The 17,443-nt window shown below is 46.7% G+C and overlaps 4 protein-coding genes across 4 annotated transcripts; 3 read left to right on the top strand and 1 right to left on the bottom strand.

Moving 5' to 3' along the window:
- Window positions 1-3,637: 3,637 nt before the first annotated feature.
- On the bottom strand, window positions 3,638-8,379 carry ALTATR162_LOCUS3609 (uncharacterized protein; the record flags this gene model as incomplete). Its single annotated transcript, XM_043311217.1, has 6 exons — window positions 3,638-4,797; window positions 4,856-4,952; window positions 5,015-5,775; window positions 5,839-6,102; window positions 6,164-6,199; window positions 6,255-8,379. The coding sequence occupies 6 exons, from the start codon at window positions 8,377-8,379 to the stop codon at window positions 3,638-3,640; spliced, it is 4,443 nt and encodes a 1,480-aa protein (XP_043167152.1).
- Window positions 8,380-8,858: 479 nt separating this feature from the next.
- Window positions 8,859-9,668, top strand: ALTATR162_LOCUS3608 (uncharacterized protein; the record flags this gene model as incomplete). The annotated part of the gene is made up of 1 exon (XM_043311216.1): window positions 8,859-9,668. One exon carries the CDS (start codon window positions 8,859-8,861, stop codon window positions 9,666-9,668), a length of 810 nt encoding a protein of 269 aa, XP_043167151.1.
- Window positions 9,669-10,074: 406 nt separating this feature from the next.
- Window positions 10,075-10,614, top strand: ALTATR162_LOCUS3607 (uncharacterized protein; the record flags this gene model as incomplete). The annotated part of the gene is made up of 1 exon (XM_043311215.1): window positions 10,075-10,614. One exon carries the CDS (start codon window positions 10,075-10,077, stop codon window positions 10,612-10,614), a length of 540 nt encoding a protein of 179 aa, XP_043167150.1.
- A 1,396-nt stretch (window positions 10,615-12,010) lies between these two features.
- On the top strand, window positions 12,011-12,963 carry ALTATR162_LOCUS3606 (uncharacterized protein; the record flags this gene model as incomplete). The annotated part of the gene is made up of 3 exons (XM_043311214.1): window positions 12,011-12,225; window positions 12,288-12,406; window positions 12,461-12,963. 3 exons carry the CDS (start codon window positions 12,011-12,013, stop codon window positions 12,961-12,963), a joined length of 837 nt encoding a protein of 278 aa, XP_043167149.1.
- Between the last annotated feature and the right edge of the window lie 4,480 nt (window positions 12,964-17,443).

Below are 17,443 nucleotides of genomic sequence, written 5' to 3'. Positions count from 1 at the left end.
CTAAATGTAACGCCATGGAGCCTACGTACCTAAAATTACGCCGGAATCTGGATATCTGAGCACTAACTAAAATAATACCCTAACGACATGGAGGGCTAAATGTCATTAGCGCCCTGGGATAGAGCTATTAGCCTACAGGAACCTAACTAGTCTAGCACCTTAAACTCTTCTAGGGCTAGCCCCCGTGACGCACTATACGCAGGCAAAGGTGTATATTGCAGCACCAGATTATCCGGGGTCAGGGCTAATCCTAAGTACTGCCCTAGGATAGAGCCTATTAAGGTAGATAGAGAAGAGATGTATCTAGTAGAGGAGATCCTAGAGGAGAGAGGCTAGGGGTGTAATAGGCTAGAGCCTAGTTAGTGAGTCCTTGATAATATCTTAGTCACGTGCGCGAGGCGCACTGTCCACAGATTCCGGGTGCCCCCCCTAAGCACCTAGATTCTGCGTAAGCGAGCCTAGCAGAAGGTTATCCCGAGCTGCTGCCCCCTAAACGACCTTTAGAACCCTAGCTACCTGTAGTTCTCTTCTCTATCGAATACAACTCTAGTATACCTGTGCGATAGCTCCCTAAGCGTAGCCCCTTACACGGACAAAGGCAGGAAAGTCCTTTTGTTAACTATTAAAAAGAGGAGGGTTAGGCAGATAATTAGTTTAGGGCAGGTCCTTCTAGTTCACGGTAGGCAGCGTCGCAGGCTTCGAGCTAATTCTAGATAGCTCCTCTAAACGAACTTGTTTACCTTTAGTGTTAGTATAGGTAATAGCTAGGGTAGTAGCGGGAGCAGACCTAGTCTTAATAGTCTCTAGCTCTTAACAGAGCTCTAGTATTTGCTAAGCGTGTTAATTCTCTTACTTAGCTAGATTAGCGAGTAGTGCTTTATTACTAGCTTTTAACGCGGCTAAGTCTACTTTTAGTAAAGTAGAGTCCGCTTAAATTGCGTTTAACTAATTTAGGATTAGTTACAAAGCGTTAGATTATTTAGAGGTAGTTATAGTAAGTTTAACGCAACGTAATGTTACAAGATGCTACGCGCACGTGTTTTAAGAGCTTGCTAGAAGCGTTAATTGTAGCTACGTACGATATCTAGTGTAATACAAGACGTTACGTAAGGAAACAGAATTAGTATGTACAGGCGGTAAGAAGTTATCGATAGGGGCCGTGCGCATAGCGCTAGGCCTAGCCGGCCAATTAGCAGAATTCGGGTGCTTAGCGGAGCACTTAGATTCTGTAGCGCGTTTAGTGTTAAGGGAACTACAGTAGTTACCGTAACAGCCGCCAACGCGCTAGACAACGCTCTTAACGCGAATGTAAGCCTAACTTAAAGCGCCTTACATAGCTTAAAGAGGAGGTAATTGTACAGCGCATACTAGATAGATCTCTACGAGGTGTACTACCCTTAAAGGCACACGTACAAGATATAGCTAATAGACTGCTAAGAAAGCGTAGTAGAAAGCTTATAGGCAAGAACTAGGTTAATAACTTTATTAAGCGTACACCTAAGCTGCGAACGCAATAGAGCCGTCCGTACGATTACTAGCGAGCTGTTACGATGTTCTACGACCACAGGTTCCAGCTACAGCGTAGCGAGCCACTAGGGACCCTTTAGGACACCGTCGGCCCACACTAGCTACGATCACGTAACGTAGATATATATTATCCCTCTAAGAGGCTTAATAGCTCCTTAAGGATTCGTCTTAATACAAGCCTATACTAATATCTTAGTGCCTGCCTAACTACTCCTCACACGAGCTATCTGCAAGGACCTAGCAGTTATTAGGCCCTAGTTTACGCTTGTTTAATTAAGAAAGGCTAAGTATAGTATTACAGATAAGGATACCTAGAACTTTAATAAGTCTAGCTTTATAATAAGCAAGATATCCTCTTAGCTTGTTATTACAAGCTTAGAGAAACCTAGAAAATAGAAGAAACTACAGCCTAGCGATCGCGAGTAGGTAACTCTAGTACAAGGCGTCTCTGCGACAGGGCGCGTTATCCCGCCCTTCCTTATCTTTGCAGGGAAGGTCCTTATTACCTCCTAGTTCGCAGATCTACCTCGCGATTAGATTATTACTGTCTCTCCTACTAGCTAGATTAACAACAACCTCGCGCTTGCGTAGCTTAAGCACTTTAATGCACATACAAAGGCGTCCTTTATTAGGGTATATAGGCTGCTTATTATTAACAGCTATAAGAGCTACTGCTTAGTAGATTTCTAGGACTACTGTAAGGAGAACAAGATTATCGCTCTCTGCATGCTATCTTACTTATCGCACCTCCTGCAGCCTCTTAACGTTGTCCCCTACTCGCTGTTAAAGCGCTACTACAGCAATAGGATCTCGCTCTTAGCACGCAGCCGCATCTACTATGTTAATAAGGAAACCTTCCTACTAGCATTTAAAGCAGCTTATAAAAAGACGTTTACACTAGAGAACGTTCGCGCAGGCTTTTAAGGTGCTAGACTAGTCCTATATAACCTAGAGGCTGTGTTATTAAAGCTAGATGTGCAGCTGCGTACGCTAACGCCGCCTGCACTAGGCACAGTTGCCTAGGAGGCGTAAACACTGCGCAACGCCTGCGAGATAGAGGCGCAATCTACGCTAATTCAAGATCGCATGCAACACTACTAAGGGTCACTAGCAAGCTTATTAGACGAGCAGGTTAAGTAGCTAGGTAAAGGCGCTTAGTAGATAGCTTATAATATAGTGTTAATACAAGAGGAAGTAAGAAGCCTTCGAGAAGCTGTTAACACGCTTACAAAGCGTAAGACTCGTAAAAGGCGGTACGTACGCGCAGAGGAAACTCTAACAGTTGGTGAGGTATCCGACTTAATTACTAAAATAGACAGTAGTAGGCGTAAGGACGGCGAGACGCCTGCGAAGAGGGTGCGCGCAGAGAGGCGCTGCGGCCGTTGCAGCGAGGTTGGGCACAACTCCCGCACCTGCAGGGTAGAAGTAGGGGATGTAGATAATAGCGACGCTTCTGAATAATACTGTGGTATTGCGTACAATATAGTAATCTGTTGTAGTGTTGTGCTGCGTTGCTACGCGTGCGCTGCACTAGTGTTAGGGTGGCCACTCGCTTGGGGTGGCCGCTCGCTTATGAACCACGTTATATTGAAATATTGACAGGGGTTCTTTAATACCGAATACACCACTGCGTTGAACTACGTTAATTCCAAAAAGTGAGATTCTTGCTGTTGTCGTGTTTTCAATCTGAGCAATTCAGCACCAGCGCCCGCTTACATGTTTAAACGTCGATGCACATAAATTACTGTAAATTAGATTGGCGTTGACAGAAATGTGGCTAGTGCGGGTGACAAATGTCACCAGCCACCTGTTTTACCAGTGTACCCATGAATGCTTTTTATTCTCCGGTCGAAGCAAGAGCGAGAGATAATGGAGCTCCCAGGCAATAGAGCGCCTCGGTCAGCGTAGTACTATGGTTTACGATGCTATTGCAGGGGCCCTGGTCGTTAATGATGAACATCAACTGCGCGTCTTAGTCGTTGATCAGCCATTCGTCAAAGAGTGAGAAGAGAATAGCAAACGTGCTTTACGCGTGACAGAAAAATACCTTGGATTGAATAATATGTACATTACAAACTATAGCTTATCTCTCTGCTTCTATTCGCATTATCTAACTCCCGTTTGTGCCCTTCTTGTAAGCAGCTGAATAGTCATAGGGAGGGGCTTTTCCACCATAATAAGGATCACACAATAGCAGCGCGAATCCCGGATCCTTGGCAGCGATATCCTTAGGCCAACAATCATTGACTTCAAGACCATCGTTTGTAGGCGGCGACGCGGAATGGCCCCAGCTGTCGATGGTGAACTCGGGATGATGAGGTACCGTAAACGTCGCGTAAGTGGTTACTGCATTCGCTCGCTTGACCTGGTTCTTGTTCGCGGCGGCTATGACTTTGTCGGAAAACTCCTTGTCCGTAAGCTCGAGAAGTGGTGAATTAAAGCAAATTCCTGCCCACATGGTGTTGGCGGCTCCACCATTCTCATCTCCAGGAATAAATCGCACTAGTTGGCCTGTGGAGTCTATGCCACCTTGTGTCCATGCTACGTCCGTCTTGACCAAGAGATATGCCGGCGGGTATTCGTCTCGTTGGCAATTTTTTTTGGGACCCTGGCGTTTCGCGGGGTTCATCCAATCTTTGCCTTTGCGTTCTTCTTTCCATATTCTGGTTGCTGGAGCACTGTCGGCCTTGTTATTCTTGCGAATCTTACTAGTTGTGGCAGCGGCCTGGGGGCAGGTAAGTGTTGCCCAGTGCTTATTTACTCGGATCGCCGAGCTATAATGGAAACAAGCCTGGGAATACTCCTTTGAGCACTGCTTCTTTACCAACAAGGGCTTTGCGCCTGCGCCATAGGCAAGAGAAGTGACAATCATCTCGGTCGTTTCTGTTTCGTCCTTTTTGTTGCAAGACAACATTCGTAATGTGTTGGCGCCTTTGCCTTTCCGTTCCGTCTTCACACCCTGGATGTTGCATTTATTCTTCGTTCCTGAATTGCCGCTGTTGTTGTTGTTGTTGGTCGACCGAGGTTTCGACTGATCATGCGGATTGCCGTCGTCGCCCTTCTTGCTACCACCCTTCTTGAGATTTTTTGGTGCTTTGAAACTTGAGACTCCGTCGGCCACTTGGCTCAAGATACCAAAAGCCTTTTTAATGTCCTCTGGAACAAGATCCGTACCACCGCAGGGGCTCAACCACCAGTTGAAAGCGCCCTCAGGATCCTCTTCTTCGGGATAGAGGTATGCGGCCATTTGAGCGGCTGTGGTGGCCATGTCTGTAGAGGAGTGTAAGCATTGTCTAGTAAAACACCAATACTAGGGTAAGATACGTACCCAGACCAGCGTCAAGAATCTTTCCTACACCTGGAACGAATTGCAGTCCTACATCAAGAACAAGCTTGAGGGATTGCATGATTATGTAACAGCCAATCTGTGAAGAGTTTTTGTTAGCGCAAGATTTGTGGAAAATCTGCATATTGGACATTGACATACCTGAGCAATCATTGGCAGTGCCTCGAGAACCGTATCGGCAAGCTCATTAAGCAGCCAATTATCACACATGCACCGTCCCGGAGCGGCGGCAACGGCGCCCGGGGGCTGCTCCCACGGGATTGTTTTCTCTCCAGGGAAGAAGCCGATACAGCCATAGTTTGTGGTTCTCCCCTCTGCCTTTGCAGCTTCAACTTTATCGTGACAGACCTTTTCGCAATCCCTCACCGAGACGTCTCGATACGCTGGGTCTTTGAAAAGGACGCATTTCTGCGCATTTTGAAGCCTGACTTCTGTCGTGTTGTAATAGTTCTCCACTTCTCCAACCTCCGGGACGCTCGTGTCAATTTCCGGCTCTGATTTGAGGCAAATATCGTCCGGGCAATAGCCGTACTGGCAAGCCCATTTGCAGAGACGGTTCAGTTCGACGTTGTTTTGATCGTAGGCTACCACATCGCCAACATCGGCTTGTTTAGGGGGCAGTCCCTCCATCTCGCCTTCATCAAGGCACTCGCAAAGACTTTCTGGACAAAATCCATACATACAAGAGAATGCGCAGAGCGAGCCTGTGTCGAGCGTCACATCTTCTCCCATGACGCAACCAGTACTACCTGTTGGCCTTTCTAAGGAGTCATCGCTGTATTCATCCGCTGTAAATGATTGTAGATCGACGGCCCAATCAATGCTGCCTGCAAAGTTTCGCTTTTGCCACTCGTTGCGCCGTGTGTTCTTGGTCTCTGTACTCATATAGCTTATATAATCACCTGTGCAACATTAATACCTCTAGTATCTGGAAGATACCTTAAAGGTTGATGGAATTAACGAACCTTTGTAAACTACGATGTCCGAATTGGACTTCGCATCATAAAACATCCTCAGCCCATCAGCAGTGCCAATGAGCTCAGCAATCTCAGCATAGGCGAGATAGCCACCTGTATTTGTGCATCGTCCTGGTGCTGCATCTGATTGCGTCCTGGATCCAGTGAAGTCGCATGTCGGGCCCCAGCAGCCATCCTTTGCCATGTGGAACGACCTTCCGTAGCTAGCCTCGCCAACAAATATCTTGTTGTTGGCCGCACCTGCTTTGGTGACTACATGTTGTGTAAGCTTTGACATTAAGTCGGACGGTAGCATTGTGGAAGAACGACTTACTCATGGATAAAGAGTTCATTGTTTCCGTTAAATTAACTAGTGGTAGCACGTATCAGCCGAAGAACATGAAGGAATAGGTTACAATGCTTACCATGACTGCGAATACATTTACCGGAAGGGCACATGTCGTAAGCATTAGGGTTGCCATAGTCCCACTGGCCATGGAGATCGTACGTCATGTACACGATGTAATCAATAGCAGCAGCGATTCGATCGATAGGAAATGCTTTAAGGTACCAATAAGATGCTGGGGCTGCAATCGATACAGACTTGTCTTTGCCGAGAGCCTTCTTCAGCACGATCAGGAACTTCAGGTAATCGAGACCATCTGTAGTCTTGCCAATAGGCTGACCACCGACCATGATATCCGGAGCTCCTGGATACTCCCAATCAATATCGATGCCATCAATCTTCTCATCTTGGACAAACTTCGCAAGATTCGCGGCGAAGGTGTCTCGGTTGTTGATGATGGCCTGTCGGATGATATTGTATGTTGCAGGCTCTGTTGAATACGCCCAGCCACCCAACGAGACGATGCGCTTCATGTTAGGCAGTTTCTTGAAGTCTTCCCACTGCTTCGCAGAGTCGTTGATGACGGGCTTCCAGGTGTTGGGGTCAATGTCTGCGAAAGCCCAATGCATGTGTGTATAAGAGCCGTCAGTATTGGCGTTCTTGGCTTTCATATGCAAGCATTCGCGTCCAAAGTTATACGATTCGTAATAACCTATGCGCTGGAACGCTGCCGGTGGACCAGAGTTTTGCTTGATTTCGTTTCCGCAATTGGCAACACAGGTATTCTGGAAGTCCTTCAATTTGGTGCCTGGGCCACCACCTTCAGGTGCGTGGATGTCGCAATGAGCAGGGAAAACACCACAGAAACCCCAGTTACTGCAACAAGCCTTCAATGGACAAGGGTTTAAAGAGGCAATAGAGACAGACTTGTCAGTGGGTGCCTTGGTACCGGGGACCAAAGGACCACATTCAGCACCCTGCTGTGGAGGAGGTAGTGGAGCAAAACCGTCGCTAACGCACATGTTGTAGCCGATAAGTGCTTCCTTGCACTCGGTCCAGGCCCATGTTTTCCCTTTGTTCCACTTCTCTAAGTCGTCGATGCTGACGCCATACTGTTTGGACAGCTTATCGCATGTGTCGCCGCTGCCGATCAGATGAGTAGCACAAGTGCCGTCGGCCGATGGCTTTGGTCCAGCACGCTTCTGCCGGTGTATGTGACCAGTGTGTCGGCCATGGAAGCCATGCCCTCGTTTTAATGGTAAGGCCGTTGAAGTATAGCTGTCGGTAGTGCTGTTCGTGGCGCTCGTGCCATTGTGCCCAGTGGCAATCTCCCTCACTGTTACCTCTGTCAAAGTGCTGGCGCCTTCCTGCGCCAAACATTTGCCTTGACTCCACTCATGCGCCAACTTCTGCACCCCGGCCAGATTGCCCGTTGTATCGATTGCTACACCAAAACTGCGCTCGCCTGAACGACCGTTACCGCAGAGCTCGGCTACCGTGCGGGAAGCGACTGCAGTGTTGGACGAGATGCTTTGCTTTAGGGCCTGCAGAGCTGAGTCTACAGTACCCTTTCCAATCGCGTCTCCAACATACACTGCTCCCACCGTTTGCTGATGGTAGGCAAATATAAAGGACTCGTCGCAGTTGTCTTTTGCGGAGAAATATTTGTTCATTCCGTCCAATACGCCTCCAATATCGCCCGATTGCTCGATTGAGACATTACCAGGCCCACTGCTAGTAGAAAGCTGGATGTGGTCCTGGCTCTCAATGCCCTCGGAAGAGCAAGCTGGGGCAGACTCAAGGCTTGGTAGAAAGAGTTTGTCATCTTTTTTCGGGTTGTCTACCGTTGGCAGATCGGCTTCAACGGCGGCGGCCTTGTCATTGACAGATCCAAGAGTGCAGCTGCGGATCAATACGGTTGAATCTGGATTATCTAAAGGCTGGGATACGGAGAACTGCAAGAGCATTGTCTCATTGCAGCGACGAAGCCTGTCGATTGAGAAATATGTTATCCAGCTATGCGTATTTGTAACGTCCTTGCATCCAAGTGGACAGTCGTGCTGATCAGGGTAGTACGTTGTCAGATCACCGATAGGTGAATTATCGACTGCTGTCACAGGCTCGACAGCTTGGGTGCCGTCGGGGTTTATAGCGGAGCGCACAACACCTCCCCCCCACAAAAGAGACAAGAAGATTGATCTCATACTGGTCGGGACTCAGTAACAAAATGATCAGTAACAAGATAAACAAACGAACTGGTCTTGTGCTCCCATCTTGGGGGACCATATCTCTCTTTTAATGTTCGCGTCCCAGCACTCTTCTCGAACATCCCCATACAGGATGGACATTGTAATTAGAACTGTCAGCCCGTCTACTTCACGGCTCATACCTGCAGGGCTCGAGTCTCTGTAGTGTGTTGCGGCACGGTGGTGGGGTTCGCTACGCTAGGCAGAGCGCGCTCCACAACGGTACCGCCGCCTCCGGACAACGATCGCTATGGCCACCTCGACACCACCCATGTTTTATCCCGCGGACCGAGGCCCGCTTATAGCGAAGCGGTGTGGACCCCGGGTGCCCGGCGTCCCTATATCAGAGCATGCAGAAGTTGTGCAAATCAATTATACTTCCTCATCCTTTCGCAGATTCTGCCTTCGATCGCCCCGCCCCGCACGGCATCAACAATATGCCAGAACTCAATGAGGTTCGCTACACGGAGAGTGCATCGGTCGGTGCCATCAAGAAATTCTTCCAATTTCTCACAAAAATGTATCTCGACGAAGCGTCTGTGGAATGGCCACCTGAAGGGGGCTGGCCTATGATAACTGAGGGTGCTTTTGGAAGTCTGGGAAAATCAGATATAGTTATCTCTCTGCTGCGCCAAATTCCATATCTTCGACACTTGGACCTTCCAGAATGGGAGCGACCTCAGGGTGCTCCCGGAGCAAATTTCTGTAACTGGACAAAGTACACCAAGGGCAACGAAAGTGTGGATCCTGCGAAGGAATATGGCCTCACAATGCTTACTGAGGGGTCCGTATCGTTCGCAACTACTCCTTTCATTATTGGTCTAATGGAGGGTGGCCGAGACTCTCCCCTTGTCGTACTTGACACCAAGTATGGGATTGCCTACTGGCCGGAATGCCCCGACGAGATCAGACACGAGACCAGCCAGGAGCAAGTTCAGGACGATTGCGACGCATGGGCTTCTCAAGAAGAGGCTAATTGGCGTTGCGATGCCCCAGCTTGGACGATTCCCGACTTCTTTGCAATGCTCCGGGAGCAGTTCGAGCAGCTTCGCTTCATACCAGTCAATTCCAGGCAGGTGATTGACTCGTACTCCGGGTACTCAGACGATGGCGAGATGGAGTCTATGCTGCAGAGAATTTATCAAGAGCATGGATGGCCGGATCTCGAGCATTACAAGAAAGAAGAATGCATCCAGGCCGTGGAGCAGGCCTTGGCAGAGCAATATCCTGACTTTGAACTGTCTTAAAGATCAGGTTACAGCTGCATACCGATCCTTGTCTTGTTTACAAGCCAGGAACCATCATGTAGAGGCGCAGGACAATGCCAGTTTAATTTTAGGACTATCCTCGCTTGCGTTGTAAAAATGTTTGTCGCAAGACATTACCCAAGGTACCTTAGTGTCGTAAGGCACCCAGGAGCTCGATGCAGCAGGGATTAATTTTTTCTAGGGTGGCTCAGACCTGTATCTCTAAGCTAGTCATAATACCCTGATCTAGAATTGCGGCACAGCATCTGTCAACGTGCACTATCAAGCTAGCCTCTTGTGTTAGAACACTATAGACTGAAAAGATCATCGATATCCATCGTGCCTCAGCGACAGTGTCTCTGATACCGCCATTCTCTTTTACTCCTCTTCTCTCCAATAGCTCACAATGCACGTTGTTCAGACTACAGCTGTCATATTGCAAGCCACTGCATCTGTGGCTCCGGCTCACAAAACACTCCTACCTCGAGATGTTCCGACTATCACCAGCGATCCGTGGCAGTGCGCTACAGTGAACGCTACACAATACTTCGACCCTCCAAAGCCCACTGGAACGCTATTGACGGCTCTGCTCTCTTACGCTGACAAGCTGTATGAAGGTTGCACCCCCATCGAAGATCCTACCGGCAACAGAATTCCAGCATGCCCGTTCCCTGACGCCTCGAGATGGTGTGCCTTCACGAGCACTGTAGCGCCAACCATGACTCCGGCATACTGGTCTTATGCTAGCTCGGCCTCATCTTGGTGGTCAGCAAAGAGCTCCGGTGCCTCTTCCGTTGCTTCCAGATGCCCTAATACGTGGTACAAGATCATGAGAGAGACACCTGGTGGCGAGACATGGTTGAACGACACTATGATCTTCGCCGAATGTTATGAACTCGGTCACCCCCCAACAGCACTACCCTCACCATCTAAGACTGGGGTATAAATAGCGAAACCGGATGTCAATCTCGCAGCTAGTTCTACAGTCAAGACTATCAAAGACAAAGTGGTACATGCAAACAATAGCGCATTGTTGGAAGGCAGAATATCATCACTTTTCCTGCGGTCTTTTGGAGGAGTACGGAGTGACATGGAGAAACATACACAGAACTTAGCGTAATGCGCAATCTTCTACTACAACAAGCAAACCTTAGATCGTACAGCTTCCCTCTATACGTTGTGATTCTACCATCCAGGAATATAACTTGGAAGCTTGTAGGTGTTCCAACACCTACAAAGCGCGTCGCTCTGAAAATTATCAACTTGGCTCAATTTTAGCCAATTAAATCAGTCTCAACAGTAAATAACAGCTTCAGCTACCATCACACAGGAGATTAATTCAACACAATGGTATGCCAAGTTCCCGAAGCGAAATATGCAGGGACGTTCTCGTTTCTTTTAGCATAAATCTGCGCCGTAATCTAATCTCTTTCTCTAGCCTTGTACACTGTTCACCATAGTTTAGCCGCACGCGAGGCCGGTCAGGCAACCACCAGAAGACGCAGGCACCCGGCCTTACGGGAGTGCCCGTCGGGGCTAGACCGAGGAACAGACCAGCATTACTGCAGTATGCCAAGTTCAACTATACTTAGATCCGGCGATGTAGACAAGTTCGTATTTAAGACCTTCTTGGCGATTACGCCCTGATGTAGTCGAGCCGGTTAGTTATTAGGTACCGTCTACTGCGCCGCAATCACGCAGAAATACAAGGAAACCATAGTTGAAAATCTTTTCTACAACCCAGTCTCCGGTCTGCACAGTTGTCAACAATCAATTAAGTGGGGCTCGCGAGACGCAGCTTGACTTATTGGACTTTCTATTCAAGCCTAGCAATTGCCCACATATGTTTAGCTCCTGCCCTTTTGCGTTTGTCATTCATCAGGAGGTGTCGGATTAACCTGACTGTTGACAAATTTGCGAGTCTGGAACACAAGGCAGACATGATGGCGAAGTTGGCCACTGTGAACTAGCACGCAGTCAACTCGTATTGGCATAAATCTCTACGTGCTGCCATGACTCTTACAAACTACATGCGACCCTGCAAGGCTCTGCAGACACTCTACGATAGACGGCCAATGAGGTTCACGCTTGGGAAATTGGTGGCTAATCACCGACGAAAGGACCTCACTAGGCTCGAGATCGTAAGTAATGCCTTTTCCGACCGATGAATTAGAGCTTTTTTGGACGCGGCGCATTCTAGGCAACATCAGATCGGAAACGGCACTAGTGAAAATGGACGGAGTGAATCTGAGGTAATATCATAAATACTAGAGCAAGCACTACCCTGTGCACCCACATCCAGCATATTCATGCCAATCTTGTGTAGTCATATCTTGTTCATCATGATTAGCACTCCAGCTCTCATGGGCATATATGCTCTTCTCAATGCCGTGGAAGCTAAGCCCCATAAGCTGCAAGCAAGAGACTGCTCCATCACATGGCCTGCCTATGAGGGCGACAATTGCGCGTCTTTTGCAGACCTCTGGAGCATCTCTGAGGCTCAGTTCCTCAGCTACAATCCGGGCGCCGTCTGCTCCGCCCTCGAAGTTGGCAAGGAGTACTGTGTGGAGTGGTCCGGCACGCCACCTGCTCTGCCCACACAAGCGACGCCAACACCAGTGGTTACTCCAACTCCAACCCCAACCTCTACTACTTTCTCGTCGGTCCAAACCACACCTGCTGCAACTGCAACGTGTCCTTCAACTCCTGCTGGGGTTGTTACACCTTCCCCTATCCAGGTATGTAGCTCATGTTATCACTATTTGGCCCAGGGGCTAAACCCATGAAGACAGGAATGACATGTGGCTGCACAAAGTTCCACAAGATCGTAAGCGGAAACAGCTGCTGGCAAATTGCCAACGACAACGGCATCTCACTTGACAACTTCTACGCGTGGAACTCAGCAAACAAAGACTGCAATAATCTGTTCCCCGGTGACAACGTCTGCGTCGCCAAAGGCACAGCAACCACGACTAAACCTCCTCTTGAAACTCCGACAGTTTTCGTCCCCTGGATCTGCTCCTTCGATCTCAAGAAGGGCCAGTACGTTTGCCCTACAGCACCGCCTACTACATCTCCTACTTCGGTTAAGAACCCTGCTCCTGGACCAACTCAAGCCGGAATCGATGCTAAATGCAATAAATGGGTTCTCCAAAAGGATGGAGTTTACTGTTTTGACATGGCAAAGGCAGCAGGTATTGCGTTGGACAGGTTGTATGCGTTAAATCCGGCACTTAACGGAGACTGCAGTGGTCTTTGGCCTAAGTATGCTTATTGTATCGGTACATCGTTATGAAGCGTGTTTACATGTCCACGTTTTGTTCTGTAGTAATATAGTTGCAGCACATATAGTATAGTAATGTTAAACAGCAGTTGTTAGTGTGATAATCCTTCCTCTCCCTAAGAATTGTGTTGAAGTGTAATAAGCTAAAGCCCTTTGCTCTCTTATCTCTAATAATATCTTAGTTCTTTAATCTACTGTAATAGGCTAGAGCCTAGTTAGTGAATCCTCGATGATATCTTGGTCACGTGCGCGAGGCGCACTGTCCACAGATTCCGGGTGCCCCCCCTAAGCACCTAGATTCTGTGCAAGCGAGCCCGGCGGAAGGTTATCCCGAGCCGCCGCCCCCTAAACGACCTTCAGAACCCTAGCTACCTGTAGTTCTCTTCTCTATCGAATACAACTCTAGTATACCTGTACGATAGCTCCCTGAGCGTAGCCCCTTACATTAGTAATACCTAAAACCCCTATATCTACTCTTTTAATCTGTTAGCTTATCTATTAAACTATGTAGGCCCTACCTAGAACTACGCTTCTCCTTATAAAGCTGCAAAGTTAGTTTACTACTGCACTTTTCTATATTTTCGCTCGTAAGCTAATGTCAGATTAGATAAGATAATGCATAGAATTAATAGATGTTAATTCTTTCTATCTCCCCTCCCTAGAAGGTAGTGCTATCACGATGTATATGCTCTCGTACAAATAAGGCCGAAGTAGGATCGAGGCGGGTTGGCTAACATAGCTGCAATCGACACTAATGCTAAATTGCCTGCTAGATAGCCTTCTATTAGACAGCAACACATGCTATCTAACAGCTAAACAGCAACACAAAGTACATTATCTGCTTAGCTTGTTCACAATCTAACCCTTTCTTAACCTGTCTAACTACTAGACATCTTCTGTCTACAACCTCCTTTCCCTAATAATAGACCCTCTATTTCTGTTGTCGCAGGCTAAGTGCTGTTAGGAATATAAACCTTATTACTAATAACGCTGTGCAATAACCTCTATATAAGCTAAGTGTAAGGGGCTACGCCTAAGTACTATAAGAGGCTACGCCAAAGAACTTCCCGCTTATCTATCTTTGTATTAGCGTACGGAGGATAAATACCGTACGAGTAGGACGCTACTCTTCTTTTCCTTATCCTTCTTCTTCTGTACATAGGAGCAAATGCATACTCGTTAGTAGGCCTCTTTCTGCCTATAACACTAAGCTAGGATACTAAAAACAATACATACACTCTCTCCTAATTATTCTGTCTACAATACCTGCACCTAACCGTGCGACATCTGTCTTTAACCTATCTAACACCTATAGCTTACCTTCTCTTTTATATTAGGCACTAGGCTACTCTAGGCCTGTTTAGGCTAGTATGCTAAGCAATTGCAGTATATTAGCCTACCTTACTGCTGTTGTAGCTTAATAGCAGTTCGTCTCTAGTCTTACAAGGCAATATACCTCTACCTACACTATTGCTGTGCATCTCGTATCTTTAAAGACTCTATTACTTAACATTTAAACCGCTCTCCCTACAATACCTACGTGCACCTAATTTTGTAATAATAAGCTCTAGAGCTAGTCTACCTAGCGCCTTAACTCGTAACTTAAGAAGGGCTAGTAAGCAACAGGTTAACCTAGTAGGGGACGTTACAGACCGCGACTCCTTAAGCTCTTGCATCCTAACACTAGACGTTAACAAGTTTGTTAGGAAGGGCCTACCTTAACTACTAACAACCTAGGACGCCTTATTCTAGGCTAGAACACACGGGCACTACCTAAACTAGCTTCTTAGGAAGAGTCTAACACTACTGTTAGGGGGGACGCCCCTAGACAGAATAAGCTAAAACAAGAGCTAGAGGAACTTAGGCGTTAGCGCTAGCGGGAGGAAAACCTCTGCAAGCTAACTAAGCTAAGGGAACTTAAACGCAAAGTGCAACAGGGAGACTTATTAGCCTTTAATAAGGTCTCTCTCTCTGCACTATTATCCTAAAGAGTAGAGAGCGTTACTAATCTAGGTGCCCCTTGCCCTAAGGACCTAGAGACGTTTACAAACTACAATCGCTAGCAGTATAACTACTAGGCGCGTAACTATAAGGCAATCTTTAGGGGATTGCCCTTACGCTTCGCAACAGACACCTAAAGAGTAGACTTTAGGATTAAGTTTCTAGACAAAACTGTTAGATCTACCTAGGATACATATCGCGAAGACTACCTACGAGAGGACCCCTTTTGGGAGCTTACCTAGGCCTAGCTTAAGGTAGTAATGCTTAACTGCCTTAGGCCCTTAGAAATTCGACGTCTCTAGGCCTATAACAACCTAAAACAGCTTAGATAAAGGCATAATTAGGATCTAAACGTCCTTCTAGCTTAACTTAACACACTATAGAGCAAGATAGAACACGTTTCTAAAGAACAGCGCTGCATAGATTTTATAGGCGCACTCCTCCCTAAGATACAAAAGGAACTTATAAGTAGGGACCCTAAGGATATTAACATAGTATCTAAGGTTAACATAGTGTAGTAGAGAATCTAGGGGAACTGCAGATCTAAAGGGCTATTAGGCTTAGAGATAATACAGAGAGTAGAAAAGGGACAGGAATGTCTAAACCCCGTTTAGACAACGAACACTACACATACAACATACATAATATACTCTACTTACTTGCATTAAGTACACGTTCCGATAGAGAACTACTAAAACACTCTACTATAACAGCAGCACAGTTTATTTAGAACAAGACAAAGCAAACTATACCTATAGTAAAGCATCTAACTGCAAAAGGGGAGGACTACGCTAGAACTACACATAAAGATTGTGTAAGGCCCCCTAAGACCTAGAAAAAGGCTAAGAAGGCCTTTACAGGGAACTTTAAGAAGAAGCAACGCAAATTAGACCCTAGTAGCCTAAAAGACCCTAACATAATCTATTAGGGATGTAATAAACCTAAACATTTCTAGAAGGATTGTGTAAGGGGTAGTTATAGGCAATAGTATTTGCTTTACACTATAAGAGAATAGTAGGGGAAAGCTCTGTATTACTACACTAGGTAGGGAGGTCGTAAGAATAATTCTTGCCCTTCTGCTAACGCGCAGGGCGCAGCTTATAAGCAGGTTTAGAAGCTAAGGCGATTACGAGAAAAGCAAACATGTTAAGACTATAATCGTCCCCCTCGTTTAGCCTCTGTTATCCTGTGTTACAGAGCCTCCTCCTCTAGGCTAGCGTCCTTAATAGTCCTAGCCTTAATAAAAACCTAAACCCTTAAAGGAAAATTAGGAAAAGAGTGTCTAGATACTGTACGCTTAGCGAGCGTTACGCTTGCGTTATAAGGGTGCGTTACTATCGCAAAATGTGTTGCGCTTGTTCGTTGTTAACGCTACGTTATGTCGTAGTAGATGTTAATTTAGGTAAGTAAGAAACGCGACTCGCATTATTGTAGTAAATGCAGAACGTTATTTACTTCCTATTTTAGGGTAACTAGATTTTTCGCGGAGGTAAATGCAGATTATTGTTTACTAATTTTGTTGTAGTAACTGTTTATTTACTGTTGTTGTAATAGAAAAACTTCTCGTCTCCCTTCTTGCTTACTACTACTACAACAACACCTCTACACTACTTAAGCGCACCTTTAACGCAAACTACACTCTTTAATTATAGTTTACTATCCTAATCCTAAGTTTATAAAGAAATCCTACTTACGTAGTGCTTATCTTTTTACGTTTAGCGACATTAAAAAGCGCGCTAACTTGTAATAGGCTAGAGCCTAGTTAGTAAGTCCTTGATAATATCTTAGTCACGTGCGCGAGGCGCACTGTCTACAGATTCCGGGTGCCCCCCCTAAGCACCTGGATTCTGTGCAAGCGAGCCTAGCAGAAGGTTATCCTAAGCTACCGCCCCCTAAACGACCTTTAGAACCCTAGCTACCTGTAGTTCTCTTCTCTATCAAATACAACTCTAGTATACCTGTGCGATAGCTCCCTAAGCGTAGCCCCTTACATTTTGTATTCGATCCTAATTAATAGAGCCTTGCTTTAAGACTCTGTTAACGCGACGCGCGTTAAGCTTCTTAACCGCCTCTTCTGTTACGTGCGAGTAGGTTAATCTGCTGCACAGGATTAGTGTTGTACAAAGGCACGAAAGGCCTTTAAATAACAACTAGGCATAAGCTATTGCAAGATTGCTAGCCTAGGACTGCAGCTTCGTAGGACGCTTAGTTAACGCGCTACTAGCCTTGCGTAACGTCTAGCGGTAAACGTGTATAGTGCAGCTAGTAGATCCTAGTTACGCGCGGAGTACCGTTTAGTAAAAGCCCTACGCGATACCTCGACAGTACAGAGGTGTAGGTCCTGCTGTTTGTAAAAGACCTTTGTAAGGAGGTAAGCGATTGCAGTTAAAGTCCTATTAGTCCTCTAAGGTTTAAGGAACAGGTAATAACTCTACGTAACAGCTAAATTGCGGCTAAGAAGCGAGCTGTCGTTAGAAGTCCTATTAGTCCT

Source organism: Alternaria atra (assembly GCF_907166805.1).
Source record: "Alternaria atra isolate CS162 genome assembly, contig: 22, whole genome shotgun sequence".
In the NCBI taxonomy this organism is placed as follows: Eukaryota; Fungi; Ascomycota; class Dothideomycetes; order Pleosporales; family Pleosporaceae; genus Alternaria; species Alternaria atra.
The sequence above is the reverse complement of the archived record's forward strand: the minus strand, read 5'-3'. Positions and strand labels throughout refer to the sequence as shown.